Below are 12637 nucleotides of genomic sequence, written 5' to 3'. Positions count from 1 at the left end.
CCAAAGACACTAAATTCTGTTTAAATTTTTAAAGAAATGTTTCTATATTTCCTTCCCTCTTTAGGACATTCATATCAAAGCCAAACAGAATGTGTTAGACATGGGCCTCTTGCAACGTCATTGAGCGAATGTTCTGCTTGCAGGGGGAGGTCAGTACCATTCCTTCCACCAACCTGGACTGAGCTTCAGGGCACAGAGCCTCAGCTGTTCATGTCAATATCCAGTTCCATTTATGAAGTGCTCAGTAGGTGAGCGCTTATGAATGAATGAACAAACCTCTCCTTAGTCTCCTCTGTGCCTCTGTTCTCACCATAGTTCATCTCACCAAAGTAAGGGCCAGAAGGACCCTCAGAAGTCACCTTGTCCAACTGCCTGTTTTACAAATGAGGCCCAGAGTGGGTGAGTGACTGGCTGGAGGTCACACAGCAAATTAGAGGAAGTACAGGTGCAAGAGGACAACCTCTTCCTTCCAGAGATCATCCTGAGACCTCCCACAGTGTCTGTCGCCTGAAGCAGGAGGGTGACATTGGCCAGGAGAGATGAGAGCTTCCTTTATTGGTCACCTTGCTGCTAAGTCCGATGCAACCTCCCAAGGGACAACCTCAGGGTGGCTTCCTGGGCTGTGGGTTGTCTTTGGATCGTGAGATTGATTCCCCCAGAGACCTGGGCACCTTCCCGCCACCTGCCTTCACCTGGAGAAGAGAGCAGCTCCACTAAGGAGAGGATGTCTGGTCCCTGTGTGGAAGTGGCACAGATGTCGCCCCATTTGGGGTGCGGAGGTGCAAAAAAAGCAAAGTGCAGGGATGCAGGTCTGCTGGATGATGAGAGGGCCCGGGAGAGGCTGTGTCTCCCACGGGTGGCATGGCAGGAGGGCGATCCGGGTGGGGAGCCAGGCAGAGGCCAGCTGACCTTGAGCCGGTAAATAGCAACCTGTGGGAGGAGCCAGCCTGGGCCGTGCAGGGGGCAGCAGCATGGGGCCCTGTCACAAGGAGAGGCCAGGAGAGAGAAGTGAGCCCTGAACTTTACCCTGGGCTGTCCCTCGGCTTCCCAACCTTTCCCCGTTCCTCTCGGGCAGCTCGGAGTGGGTAGGGGGACCAACTTGGGGAGAAATGTGTGCCCAGGGGGGCCAGGAAACATCCTCCCCATCCCGTCATTTACAGCAACTGTTTGTTGTGGAAAAGTCACTTTGCTTCTCAGAGTCGAGTTTCTGCATTAGCAAAAAATGGATAAATTAAAAATCTTACCTCATAGGGTCACTCATGGCTTTGTACAAACCGTTACCCGTAGGAGTGTCTATTCTATTCGTGTACTGCTGCCGCCCCTGTTTGGCTTCTGGTACACATTCCAAATCTGTGTTGACTCAGTGGACAGCTAAACCTTAGGGAGCATTTCCTAGGTGATGAGCGGTCGTTTCATCCTCATCAAATCTATGACTGTCCTCTGAGGGGCACAGTGACTTTTCCAGGCCACACTGCTGCTAAGCGCAGAGCTGGGATTCGAACCAGGGCCTCCTGACTCCCCAGCCAGTGGGCTCGACCTCCACGCACCGCCCTTTACTCTGTGATCCTGCTCCATAAACTGGGAAGTTTTGCATAAGTAACACACGTGGGTCCCCGGAGGAGGGAGAGGAGTGTGATTGGCACTCAGTGGAGGAGGACACGGGGACAGAGGCAGCGACTTCCCCAGCATCCGGGCCTACTATCTTTCTAAAAGAATTGTCGTTGCACTTTGTACTGTAGACAGAGCTCCGGAGGTCCCCAGCCACACCCCCTCTCCCGCCCGCGACCGCCCCCCGCCCTGCGCCTCAGCCACTCACAACCACGTCTGGGTTTGTGGGCGGGGCCAAGTCGGCCTCGCTCGGCTGCGGCGAAGCCCCAAGGCTGCTGGTCTTCTGCTTCCGCCATTTGGCTCGTTGATTCTGGAACCAGATCTGAGATGAAGGCGAGAGAGGATGGAGATAAGCAAAAGGGATTTTCTCCATCTAGTTCCTCCCCCCAAAATGCATAATGACGGCGCCTTCCAAGGGACCAACCCTTTACAGTAGGAAGCTCCATGGCATCCAGGATTTCTTTGGATCTGATCTGCCTTGAGAGAGGGGGCCGGGGATCACAACCTTCAATACCTGCAGGGGTGTGGGCTCATGGGATGGGGTGAAGCAGCTGGGTGCCATGTAACTGGGAGTGGTGGAGTCTGCGGTGAGCAGTGGCTAAAGGGGGCAGCTTCTCAGCTTTAGCCAACAGTCACCATGTGGAAATGTGAGGCCAGCGTTGCAAGCTCATCCAACGTCTAAGGCAGAAATCTTGATTTTTATGTGAAAGCGCTGAGATTTAAGATACCGTGCAGTTCAAATAAAACCCATCTAAGTTCTTTCCTGCTGGTGGGCCACCGGTTTGCAGCCCCGTTGGGCCCCGTGGCATCTGTAGGTTGGTTGAATGTTGGCGGTTCCCTGTGTTCACAAGTGCCCTGATTGTCCATGACATGCTGCCATCTGCACTTGGTCGTACTGCCGAGGCAGATGCTGAATACTGGGCCTTACACTGGATGCAGATGCTACCCACCTAGCTGGTGACTGTTTTCAAATAGGAAGAAAAAGGGGAGAAGTCCAGACAGGGGCGGTCGTTCACCAGAAGAACAGTAGGTTCCAGTGAAATGAAGGGTGGAATGTTGACATGGACCCTGGAGCAGATTTTGAATTCGAATGAGTCCATCATATATTTTTTTAAATTTTTATTGAAATGTAGTTGATTTACAATATTGTGTTAGTTTCAGATGTACAGCAAAGTGATTCAGTTATACATATAAATATTCTTTTTTAACGTTCTCTTCCATTATAGGTTATAAGATATTGAAAGGTGGACGGGGGGAGGGATAAATTAGGAGGCTGTGATTAACATATACACACTACTATGTATAAAATAGATACTCAACAAGGGCCTACTGTGTAGCGCAGGAAACTCTACTCAATACTCTGTAATAACCTATATGGGAAAGGAATCTGAAAAAAGAATAGATATATGTTTATGTACAATTAAACCACTTTGCTGTACACCTGAAACTAACACAACATTGTAGATCAAATATACTCCAATATAAAATTAAAAAAATTATATTGTTCTGTTTTTCAAGGATTGCTTTTTTGTTTATTCATTAAAAGTGAAATTATAAAAAAAAAGATATTGAGTATAGTTCCTCCATTATATTTGTTAAAAAAAAATGAAGAGTGATTTAGAAAACTGTTTTAGAGAGAGTGCCAACATGTAACAATTGGATTTGCTAGAGCGGTTCTTGCAGGACTGGGGATATGCAGAGGGCGAGGCATACCCCTAGTGAGTGACAAGGGGCTACTGTATCTCTAACCACAGAGGAAGCCATAGACACTTGGGGGGACAAAATAACAGATTACAGATTAGGTCTCTGACCATGGAGGGTCCTTGCCACCTCTCTGTGCTGCCTCCAAAGTGATGCCCATGTGTTCTAGGTCAGGGGTTGGCAAACTAGAGCCTTGGGCTTTCTCTGGCCTCCTACCTGTATTTGTACAACCCTTGTGCTAAGAATGGTTTACACATTTTTAAATGGTTGGGAAAAAAATCTAAATGAGAATAATATTTGGTAACACATGCAAATGATACAAAATTCAAATTTTAGTGTTCACCAGTACAGTTGTATTGGAACATGCTCATTTGTTACATACTGTAAACTACGGCTGCTTTTGTGCTACAAGGGTAGAGTTGAATAGTTGTGACAGTGACGTTATGGCCCCCCAAAGCTTAACTTAATTAGCATCTTGTCCCTTACAGAAAAAGTCTGTTGAGCCCCGGTCTAGGTTGTCAAGACCTATTTTGTGAATGAGGCTGTGTGGTGAACGATGTTCTGGAGCTACAGCCAAGTACAGAAGGAGGGAGTGGAAGCAGATATCTATGCTACCTCTGTGTCCATCCCCCAAGGTGAGAAACCATCTTATAACTGTGGTGGCCTCATTTCCTGGAAGAAGATATTTGGCCAGTATAACTGCACTCATGGGATAAAGCCAATGGAAAATTTCTGATGGGGCAGCCCTAGAGGGTGCAGGATACATGGGATCTTACCCATGGCCCCAAGTGCACTGAGGTGGGGGGCCGAGGGCGGGGATGGCTGTACCTGTACCCGAGCTTCTGGGAGGTTGATCCTGGCTGCCAGCTGGTTGCGGACGTAGGCATCAGGGTAGTGGGTAAAGTGGAAGATCTTCTCCAGCTCATGCAGCTGCTCTGTGGTGAAGGTGGTTCGGATCCTCCGCTTGCCCTTCCTCTCCTCTGGATGGAAGAGGGTCCGAGCTGGGTTAGTGACCTTGGTCTCAGTGAAGCTTTTGTGCTGTCTTGTTCTACCTGTTCAACCCCCGTTGCCACTACTTGGCCTCTAGCTCCTTAGGTTTGGAGTTATACAAGGTTCTCTTTCCTAGAAACTCTGCTCCTAGGCTGACCCCACTCTCCCATCCATCCTGGACAGAGTGGCCAAGATGACCTTCTAGAAACTTCTTTGATTGTCCTTTCTGCTGCTCAGATGCCTTCAGACAAATTTCCCTTGTCTGTAACAAGGAATGGTAAACCACAGCTTGGGGGCCACATCTGGTCCACTGTTTGTTTTTAGAAGTAAAGTTTTATTGGAACACAGCCTGACCCATGGGTTTATGTATTGTCTATGACTGCTTTGGGCAGCCATAGGTGACTCTATATGGCAGAGATGAGTCGTCGAAACAGAGATTGCAAAAGCTAAAATAATTACCATCCAGCCTTTACAGAAAAAGCACAGCAGTCAGCCCCTGACAGCCCGTTTCCAACCACGTGACTAGCCTTATGCCCACTCAGAGCCGCTGCATCATAGGTGGGGTCCTAGTGCAAACGGAAAATGTGGGTTCAGAAAGAAAGCTTTTTCCTTTCTTCCTCTCTCTCTCTTGACTTGTCAGGGTGGTTTTTTATTTGCTACTTAAGGCCCTGCTCCCTTGGGCACAGGGATACTAATAGCATGAGTGTGGACCCTCACAGGGCCCACCCTTCAACTTGGTGCCGGGGTGCCTGTGCCTGACCCTGACCCTCCTCACATCCGTGCCCTTCCCTCCCCGATACCCCCCACACAGATGACAGAGGAGGCAGCAGTCACTGGGTAGGGGCGGGGAAACAGGTGACTGAGAGCCCATCCCAGGGAAGCAGGGAGGCGGTGAGAGGGGCACCGAGCCTGAGCCGAGGCTCCAGGCCCCTGGTATGTGCTTCGTGGTTCCACTGGATTGCGCTTACGAAACACAGATTCAAACAGAAAATCATTAAGAATTTCAAGAGGGTGACCATGAGCTTTAACCCGCAAGTGCTAGGCCTCCTTCTGAGCGCAGGGCCCTGTGCAACTACACTGGTCACACACAGGCCCATGAAGCTAGGCCTGCGTGCCCGTGTGTGTGTGTGTGTGTGTGTGTGTGTGAGAGAGAGAGAGAGACGGGAAATCAGGTGTTGAGTTTGGACGTGTTACACTTGAGATGCCTGTTGGGTCTTCAGAGCACATGATCAAATGGACAGATGCTTATGTGTTTGGAGCTCAAAGGGGATCTCGGGACTGAGGTTCACCAGCGTATATTTGGCCTTTGATCTCATGAGAGTGGGTGAGATCACTTAGGCAGGAGGAGAAAAGTGGAGGGTCTGGGAGTGAGCCTGGGTCTGTCCACCATTTAGAGGCTCAGGAACCAACGGGGGACCCAGGAGAAATCAATGAGGGAGGCCAAGAAGGACAGGTCTCTGTGGTAGGCGACAAGTGCAGTGACATGGACACCTAGCGAAGAAACTCTTTTAAGAAAGAAGGCTCAGCTGTGTCCATGCTGTGACTGGATTAATTGCAATGAGGACAGAAAGGGGGTCCTTGAACCTGGCTGCATGAGGACCCTAACGTTAGCAGTTCCCACAGAATAGGGGCAGCAAGGGCTCAGGGGCAGTGGGCAGAGGAGAGAAGGGGAGGAGAATTGGAGGACACAACAACGGTGCACATCTTCAGAAAGGTTTGCTGGGATGTGGAGGAAATATTGCAGTTGACAGCTGGAGAGACCATGTTCATGTGGTCCCAGGGATTTAAAACAAATTAACAGTATAACATCATGTAATCTCTCCAGCCAATCTCTCTCTCAGTCTATTTTTGGGGGAACCCTACCTAAGACAGAGGGAGCTCAGATCCACAAAATTCCATAGAAAACGTGGGGGAAGAGAGGTTTGGAAAGAAGGGAGTGATCACAGACTTTAAATTAGAGAGGATGAAGGGGAAGAAAAATAAGAAACAATCAGTGTGTTTATTCAACACCTGTTAAGTACCAGGTATAGTGCTAGACCCTGACCTTGGCCTGTGTGTATGTATATTTAGCTTGCCTTGTTCCAGCATGGATTTGTGAGGCATGTGGTCCTGAATCTGGCCTTCAGGATGTCATTGAGGTACACAGGAAGACTACTTGGGTTGAATTAGGATGGTCAAAGCCAAGCGAAAAAGAACAATTTTGTGTTATCCACAAACACACTAAATACAGTGTCTCTGATACTGGGTAGAAACTTCAACAAGTGTATGTTGTATTAAATTGGATGCGGTGTGAGTGGTCGGGGTGAAGTCTAGGCGGTGAGGAAGAGAGGAACTTTTATGTCGAGAAGGTGCGAAAAAGGCTAGAGGGAGGTTGGGGAAAAGTCTGGAGTGCGGCCTGGAGCATATATCTAAAGCCTCTCAGGAGGAGAAACTGAGGAAGAAGAGTGAGGGCTTTGGTGGATGCTTGATGGAGCAGGGCTGCGGGGCAGGCTGGTCAGAGGTGCTCATTATACCTGGCATTGAGTTGTTCAGGACAGGTCAATGGGAGCTCAGGTCATCAGCAGAGAGTGAAGGAGGTGGGAGGGATTAGAGGCTGGAGGAATGAAGAAGGGATTTGGAAAGCTGCTCTGGAGAAGGACGAGAGAAGCCAGGAGAGTAGGGAGGATGGGGATTCAACCAGCCTTGCTGTACCTCCTGATGAAACTAAGGGACGGTGAACATTGGAGGAAGCACCAAACCAGGTGGGGCAGGTTTGTCTCTCTGACCATGGACTTCTGAGGCCAGGGTTACAGTTCTAGTCTGACTTGCAACAAAGACCACATGATGCAATTTTAGGAATAGTAGGAAAGGTACACACCCCCCCACACACACACCACCGCACACACAGATCACCTTCACTTTTGGGGCCAATTCCTACCATTCTAGTTGACCACCATGGCTCCTGATTTCTTTCTCACTCCTGTAAGAAAAGTCTGCTCTCAGAAATGATGGTGAATCTAGGTACGTCCTGTCCTAGCATCCCTCACGCACATTGGCAAGACTCAAACCCTCTGGGGAAAGAAGCCTGCTGTTCTCTGTCTCTCTGTGTCTCTGTGTCTCCACTGTGAGCTCCTGGAGGGCAGGGACTATACATTGGACTTGCTGAGTAACTGGCATCTATTGGGAGCTTCATAATTATTTGCTCTAAATGAATAAAGGTGAAGTTTAGGCTCTGTTCTCAACCCATTCGGCAGATAAGATGCTGTCCCAAGAAACAACGCGGAATGATTTGTCTGGACTCTTGTGTACTGTCAGATGTCACAGGTCGGGAGAGAGCAGAATTACCTGGAAAGGAGGGGTGGGGATCTAAACTCTTGTTGAGGTCTCCTTACTTCCGCTCAGTCCGCTTTCTTTTTCCCCCCAAAAGAGGTAAAACCACCACAAACTATGAGCTGGAGTAGACACAGTGAAAAATGGATTTCACTTGTGATGGTTTCACAGCTGAAGAGATCAATTAACTTTTATGTGTGTGTGTGTGCTTATTATCTGTCCTGCTATCATTGGACAGTAGAAAACCCACTAAGCTGGATGCCAGAAGCCCTGAGCTCTGTTCCTGGTTCCAGTCTACAGCTTGGGCCATGTTTTATTTACTCTCTGGGCCTCAGTCTCCCCATCTGTAGAAATGGGGGAGGAGAGTGGGTTTGAATGATCAAATCGCTAAGGCCCTGACATGCTGTAATTCTTTTTCTCTTCAGTTGGAGGCTGAATGGCTTAAAAGGCCTGGCCTCGGGCTTGCCTGGTGGGTGAAAGGAGAGGGCCAGAGAGGAGAGATTTCTGCTGAGGATAACTCTCCCGGCTGAATTGCTCCTGTGTCTCTGAGAATCAACAAGTGCATTTCATAGTCTGCCTTTGGTCTCACCCCTCCTGACTACCCCTCATTTTTGTTAGTCCATTTCTTTTTTCCCCTCAAAGTACTTTTACTCATTTTTCTGACTCTTGGAAGCTTCTTGGGAGTCCCGGACAGTGAGGGGACTCACTGACATGATTACCCCCTAGAGTAAGCTATTGGATTGTGAACCAGCTGATGTGATCTGATTTCTCTCCTTCTCTATCCCCTTTTCCCTCCTCAAGTCCACCCTACTTTTTAAATTACAAAAAAGAGATATTTATTCTATGTTTAGAGCTGGTGGTGTATTTAAGGGATAGAGCCAAACCCAGCCAGAACTGATGTAGAGAGAAATGGCAAGCCATGCTGAAAGTATCTCATCCATTCATTCATTCACGAGGTCAGCATGTTAGATGATATTAGTGATGCAGTGCAGTTCTATAGAAAATTGCAAAAAAATTTCACAGAAGGGAAGATTCCAGGTTGGACGGACAAAGTGAGGTCAAGGACAGCATGGATCTGGGATTCTTCTGGGAATACAGAGCTTTGGAATAGAGGATACTGAACAGAAAACGCAGGGTGCTGAACCGGAATACAGGAAAGTAGGCAATGGGGAGAACAGAGGATTAGAAACAGAATGTAGATTGTAGTAGAAATAAGCCATCTCCTCCTTTTTCCCCAGAAGGAAAGTTAGGCAAACAAGGGCTCATGACTAAGCATGAGCCTTAATAAAATGATTATTTCAAGTTTCCATTTGTGTAATCAAGGGAGCAGCTATTAGGATATATATGGCTTTCCCGTATTTCCTGTAGGACCAGAAGGGCATCCTTTGGAGATAAGGTGAAGAGGAAAAGATCTGAACTCTACCCTGCAAAATAATTGGGGAGGGGCTGCTTGGCAAGTTATGGGTCAGTAAGAAAAATATTGTTCTCATTAGCTTTGAACTATACATTCTCAGGATAAATGTTTATTCTTGAGAGATGATGATAATGATGGTGATGGGATCTATGTGTATGTGCCCAACAGCTGTAGTGACTTCTCCTGTGAAGAAAGAGGGGTGTCTAAAATTCACATGGTTGGCGAGATGGAGGCTGAGCCCCAAGTGGACCGGGCTGCAGGACTCAAGGGCCAAAGCCCCTCCCCTAAGACTGAGCATGGGTTCTTGGGGTGTCAATAGTCAAACACTGATTGTCCCCGTCCAACTCTTCTTGGGATGTTATTTGAGACTGAATATCCCTAAATTGGAGAACTATAAAAAGGAGTGGTAGGGAGAGGGGTCCTGGAGTTGAGATCACCCCCAGTGAGTGGGGATCCCTGAAATATGACTAGTGACACCCCACCAGGAGAGCCATTTTGGGAGACAGATAGACTTGGACCTGGAGCTAGGGAAACAAGGTTAGGATCTAAGGCTGGACCTTGTTAAAAGTTTAACTCCTTAGGTCTGCCTTGTTCAGTATGGTAGCCACTATCTACCTGGGGCTGTTAAAATAAAATAAAATATACAGTTCCTTAGTCACACTAGGCATAGGTCAATAGCCACATGTGGCCAGTGGCTACCATATTGGACAGCACAGATGTAGAACATTTCCATTATCAGAGAAAGTTCTATTGGACAGTGAGTGCTGCCTTACTGGTTTGGATAGTGAGTTCTATTGGATAGTGAGTGCTACCTTACTGGTTTTCTCATTGGGTTCTTGAACAAGTCATACTCTGGGTCTCACTTTACGTCCTTCTTGTGTTGCAGCTTCCTCTAATTGCCACATATGTCTAGGAAGGAGAGTATCCGTCAGTCATAGAGCTGACTTTGATGGTGCTGGGAAAACTGGAAGTACAGGGAAAGTGAGAGGAAGGGAAGACTGGCCCAGGCCCATCTCTCTGCTGATGACTGGGGAGAAGGAACGTGTCCAGTGGAGAGGATGGTGCCCTGGAGCTCCGGGTGGTGACTCAGAGCACAATGACCTGCCCATGGTCCACAGGGCAGGGAGGATGGGGGAGAGCAGAATCTGAGGGGCTGGCTCAGGAGGTATGAAGGTCAACACTTCAGTTTTCCCATCAAATGCAGGAAGAGGCTGCTCTAGGAAAGGAGTGAGGGGGCCAGGAAGCCTGATGCTTGGGTTACAGACCACAGTAGGTGATGAGAGAGATGAAGCAGGGGAGGGAGGCAGAACAGCATAAATGGAATGTGGAACCGAGAAGAAGACAGAACACAGGACTCTGCAGGTAGAATTTTGGAACCAGAAGGAACCTCATTAAACAGGAAGCTGGAAGTACCAGTTCATGGTTGGAGCGCCCATTGCATGGGATGATTCTTAATCATGGGGAAGGGCTGGGATGTTCTGGGCCCCAGCTCAGAGAGGACGATGGGGAGTGTGGAGCCCCATCCAAGGGCACCCGGGAGAGGGTGGGGAGACGGGGCAGGAAGCGGGCAGGGAACTGCCGCCCCTTTCAAGTTGCCCCTCACCTGGTTATTAATTGTTGGAGCTGTGAATCCCACTTCAGCGGGTCTTCAAAGAGAACGAGTCAGCAGAACTTAATTAAACCTGAGACGTTTAGCACATAGATCATACACAATTTACACAATACACAATTTACACAAGTGATTAGGTCACCTAATTATAAACTGATGGTTTTCCGTGCATGGCTCCCTCCCCTGATTGCTCTTCTCTGCGGTCTGCTAATTGGCCGCTCAGCTAAGGCCCCAGGGGCTTTGCAGCTGGGCCGAGACTCCAGAAACGGGCCTTGTCCTTGTCTTCCCAAGGCAGCAGGTTCGGCAGGATGGAGATCCAGGCTCCCTTTGGGGCCCTCCTGCAGGGTGAGGACACCTGAACAGGACAGGTGGGGTGCAGGGAGGTGCCTCCCAGGGCAGAGATGCTCTGGCCTCTTCCCTCCGGGTGTGGTCCTGGACTTCTACATTTCCCTGTGCCCACAACGTGCAAGGCACGCTCCTTGGCCCAGCATTCAAGCTCTTCAGGCTCCCCGCTTCCCAGGGTCATCTGCTTTCTACCCAATCATCACTTCCATTATTTCTGCACCACCTGATGGCTTCTAGATTCCCCAAATCAGCCATGCCTTTTTATCCTCCAGGGACTTGCTCTCACTAACCCCTACATCTGCAAGCCTGTCCTCCTCCTTTGCCTAGTAAACTCTTACTCATCCATCAAAACCCAGATCAGTCAAAGATTTCCTTCTCTCCAAGGTCTGTTGTGAATCTCCATGTGGAAACACAACAGATTTTTTGTTTAATCGATAAGTAAAGAGTGCTAAATTTCAGTGTGCAAGAAACCAGCCTCCATATTTGTACAAAAAAATCTCTCTCAATCTTTATGTATCCATGTATCAAAGTGTTAACGGTACTTACTACTGCATAGGAGAAGTTATAGCTACATTTTCTTTTATCTTCTTTCTGTTTATCTGTATTTTTAATTTTTCTATAATAAACGTGGATTACTTGTATAAATAAACAACAACCCAGCGAATACAGCTAGAGTGGAAAGAGATGAGGATAAAGAAATTGCTAAAAGAAACAGCTGAGAGACCATTGGAAAGCTCACCAGCCACGGATTTGCACCCTGTTCCCAGGGGTGACTGGGTCAGTGCCCATCCACCCCTCAGCAGCGTGAAGATGGTTATTTTCCACATGTATGGTCTCCCTTTCATAATATTTTTTATATATGGCTCTCAGCATATATGTCCCCTCATACTCTACCACACTTTTCATATGTGTTTTTTCTTTTTAAAATAGAAGTTGTACCTTTGTTTAAAGGATTTTGTGCGGGGAAAGCTACAAAACAAATAGCCTGAGGGCTCCTCTCTTGACACCTTGTGAGGTCACCAGAGTGTAGCCTGCTCCGTCCCCCATTCATCCAAGGTCTCTCTGACTGTGTAACTCAGCGGAAGCCTGAAATTCCCCAAACGTAGGTTTTAAAGATGCTGATGGACATAGATAAAGGCCAAGGTGCTTAGCTTGGCACACCTGACCTCGGCCTACCTCATGCCTCTCATCTCCGCCGACATTGGTCCATGATTTCTCAACTCCAGCCACCCTGAGTTTCTTTGTTTCTCAAAAGGAATATTCCATTTTATTCCTCTGGGCTGCTTCACCTGCTTCCCTCTGCCTGGCGTGCTCTCTCCCCTCCTTTGCCTGACTGCTATCTCAGATGCCACCTCCTTCTGAAGTCTTCCTTCAAGCAGAGTTTGTTGCTGTCTCCTCTGCGTTCTCAAAGCCCTGGGTCAGGTTTGTATGTTTCTCTGTGTTGTTACAGTATGGCTCTCGAGACAGTGTGCTTGGATTTGGGCACAGGGTACTGGAACATGGGCTGATTACATGTGCTTTCAAGGTGCCATCATATTTCAACAGGTATAACTGTTTTCCTCGCTGAGAAGGTGTGTGTGTGTGTGTGTGTGTGTGTGTGTGTGTGTGTGTGTGTGTGTGTGTGTGTGTTTGCTTCCCTCCTGCCCTTATTCCTTTCCACT

The 12637-nt window shown here is 48.3% G+C and overlaps 1 protein-coding gene across 1 annotated transcript in view; it reads right to left on the bottom strand.

Moving 5' to 3' along the window:
* Positions 1-430: 430 nt before the first annotated feature.
* ISX (intestine specific homeobox) overlaps positions 431-12637 on the bottom strand; it is a 40222-nt gene continuing 28015 nt past the window's right edge. Inside the window, 5 exon segments of the mRNA XM_024743470.1 lie at positions 431-507; positions 693-789; positions 791-979; positions 1817-1930; positions 4138-4289. Of these exon segments, the coding sequence (XP_024599238.1) occupies positions 431-507; positions 693-789; positions 791-979; positions 1817-1930; positions 4138-4289 (629 nt within the window).

The sequence above is a fragment of the Neophocaena asiaeorientalis genome, unplaced genomic scaffold (genome assembly GCF_003031525.2).
Source record: "Neophocaena asiaeorientalis asiaeorientalis breed wild unplaced genomic scaffold, Neophocaena_asiaeorientalis_V1.1 scaffold332, whole genome shotgun sequence".
Taxonomy (NCBI): Eukaryota; Metazoa; Chordata; class Mammalia; order Artiodactyla; family Phocoenidae; genus Neophocaena; species Neophocaena asiaeorientalis.
This window is presented reverse-complemented; position numbering and strand designations above follow the sequence as displayed.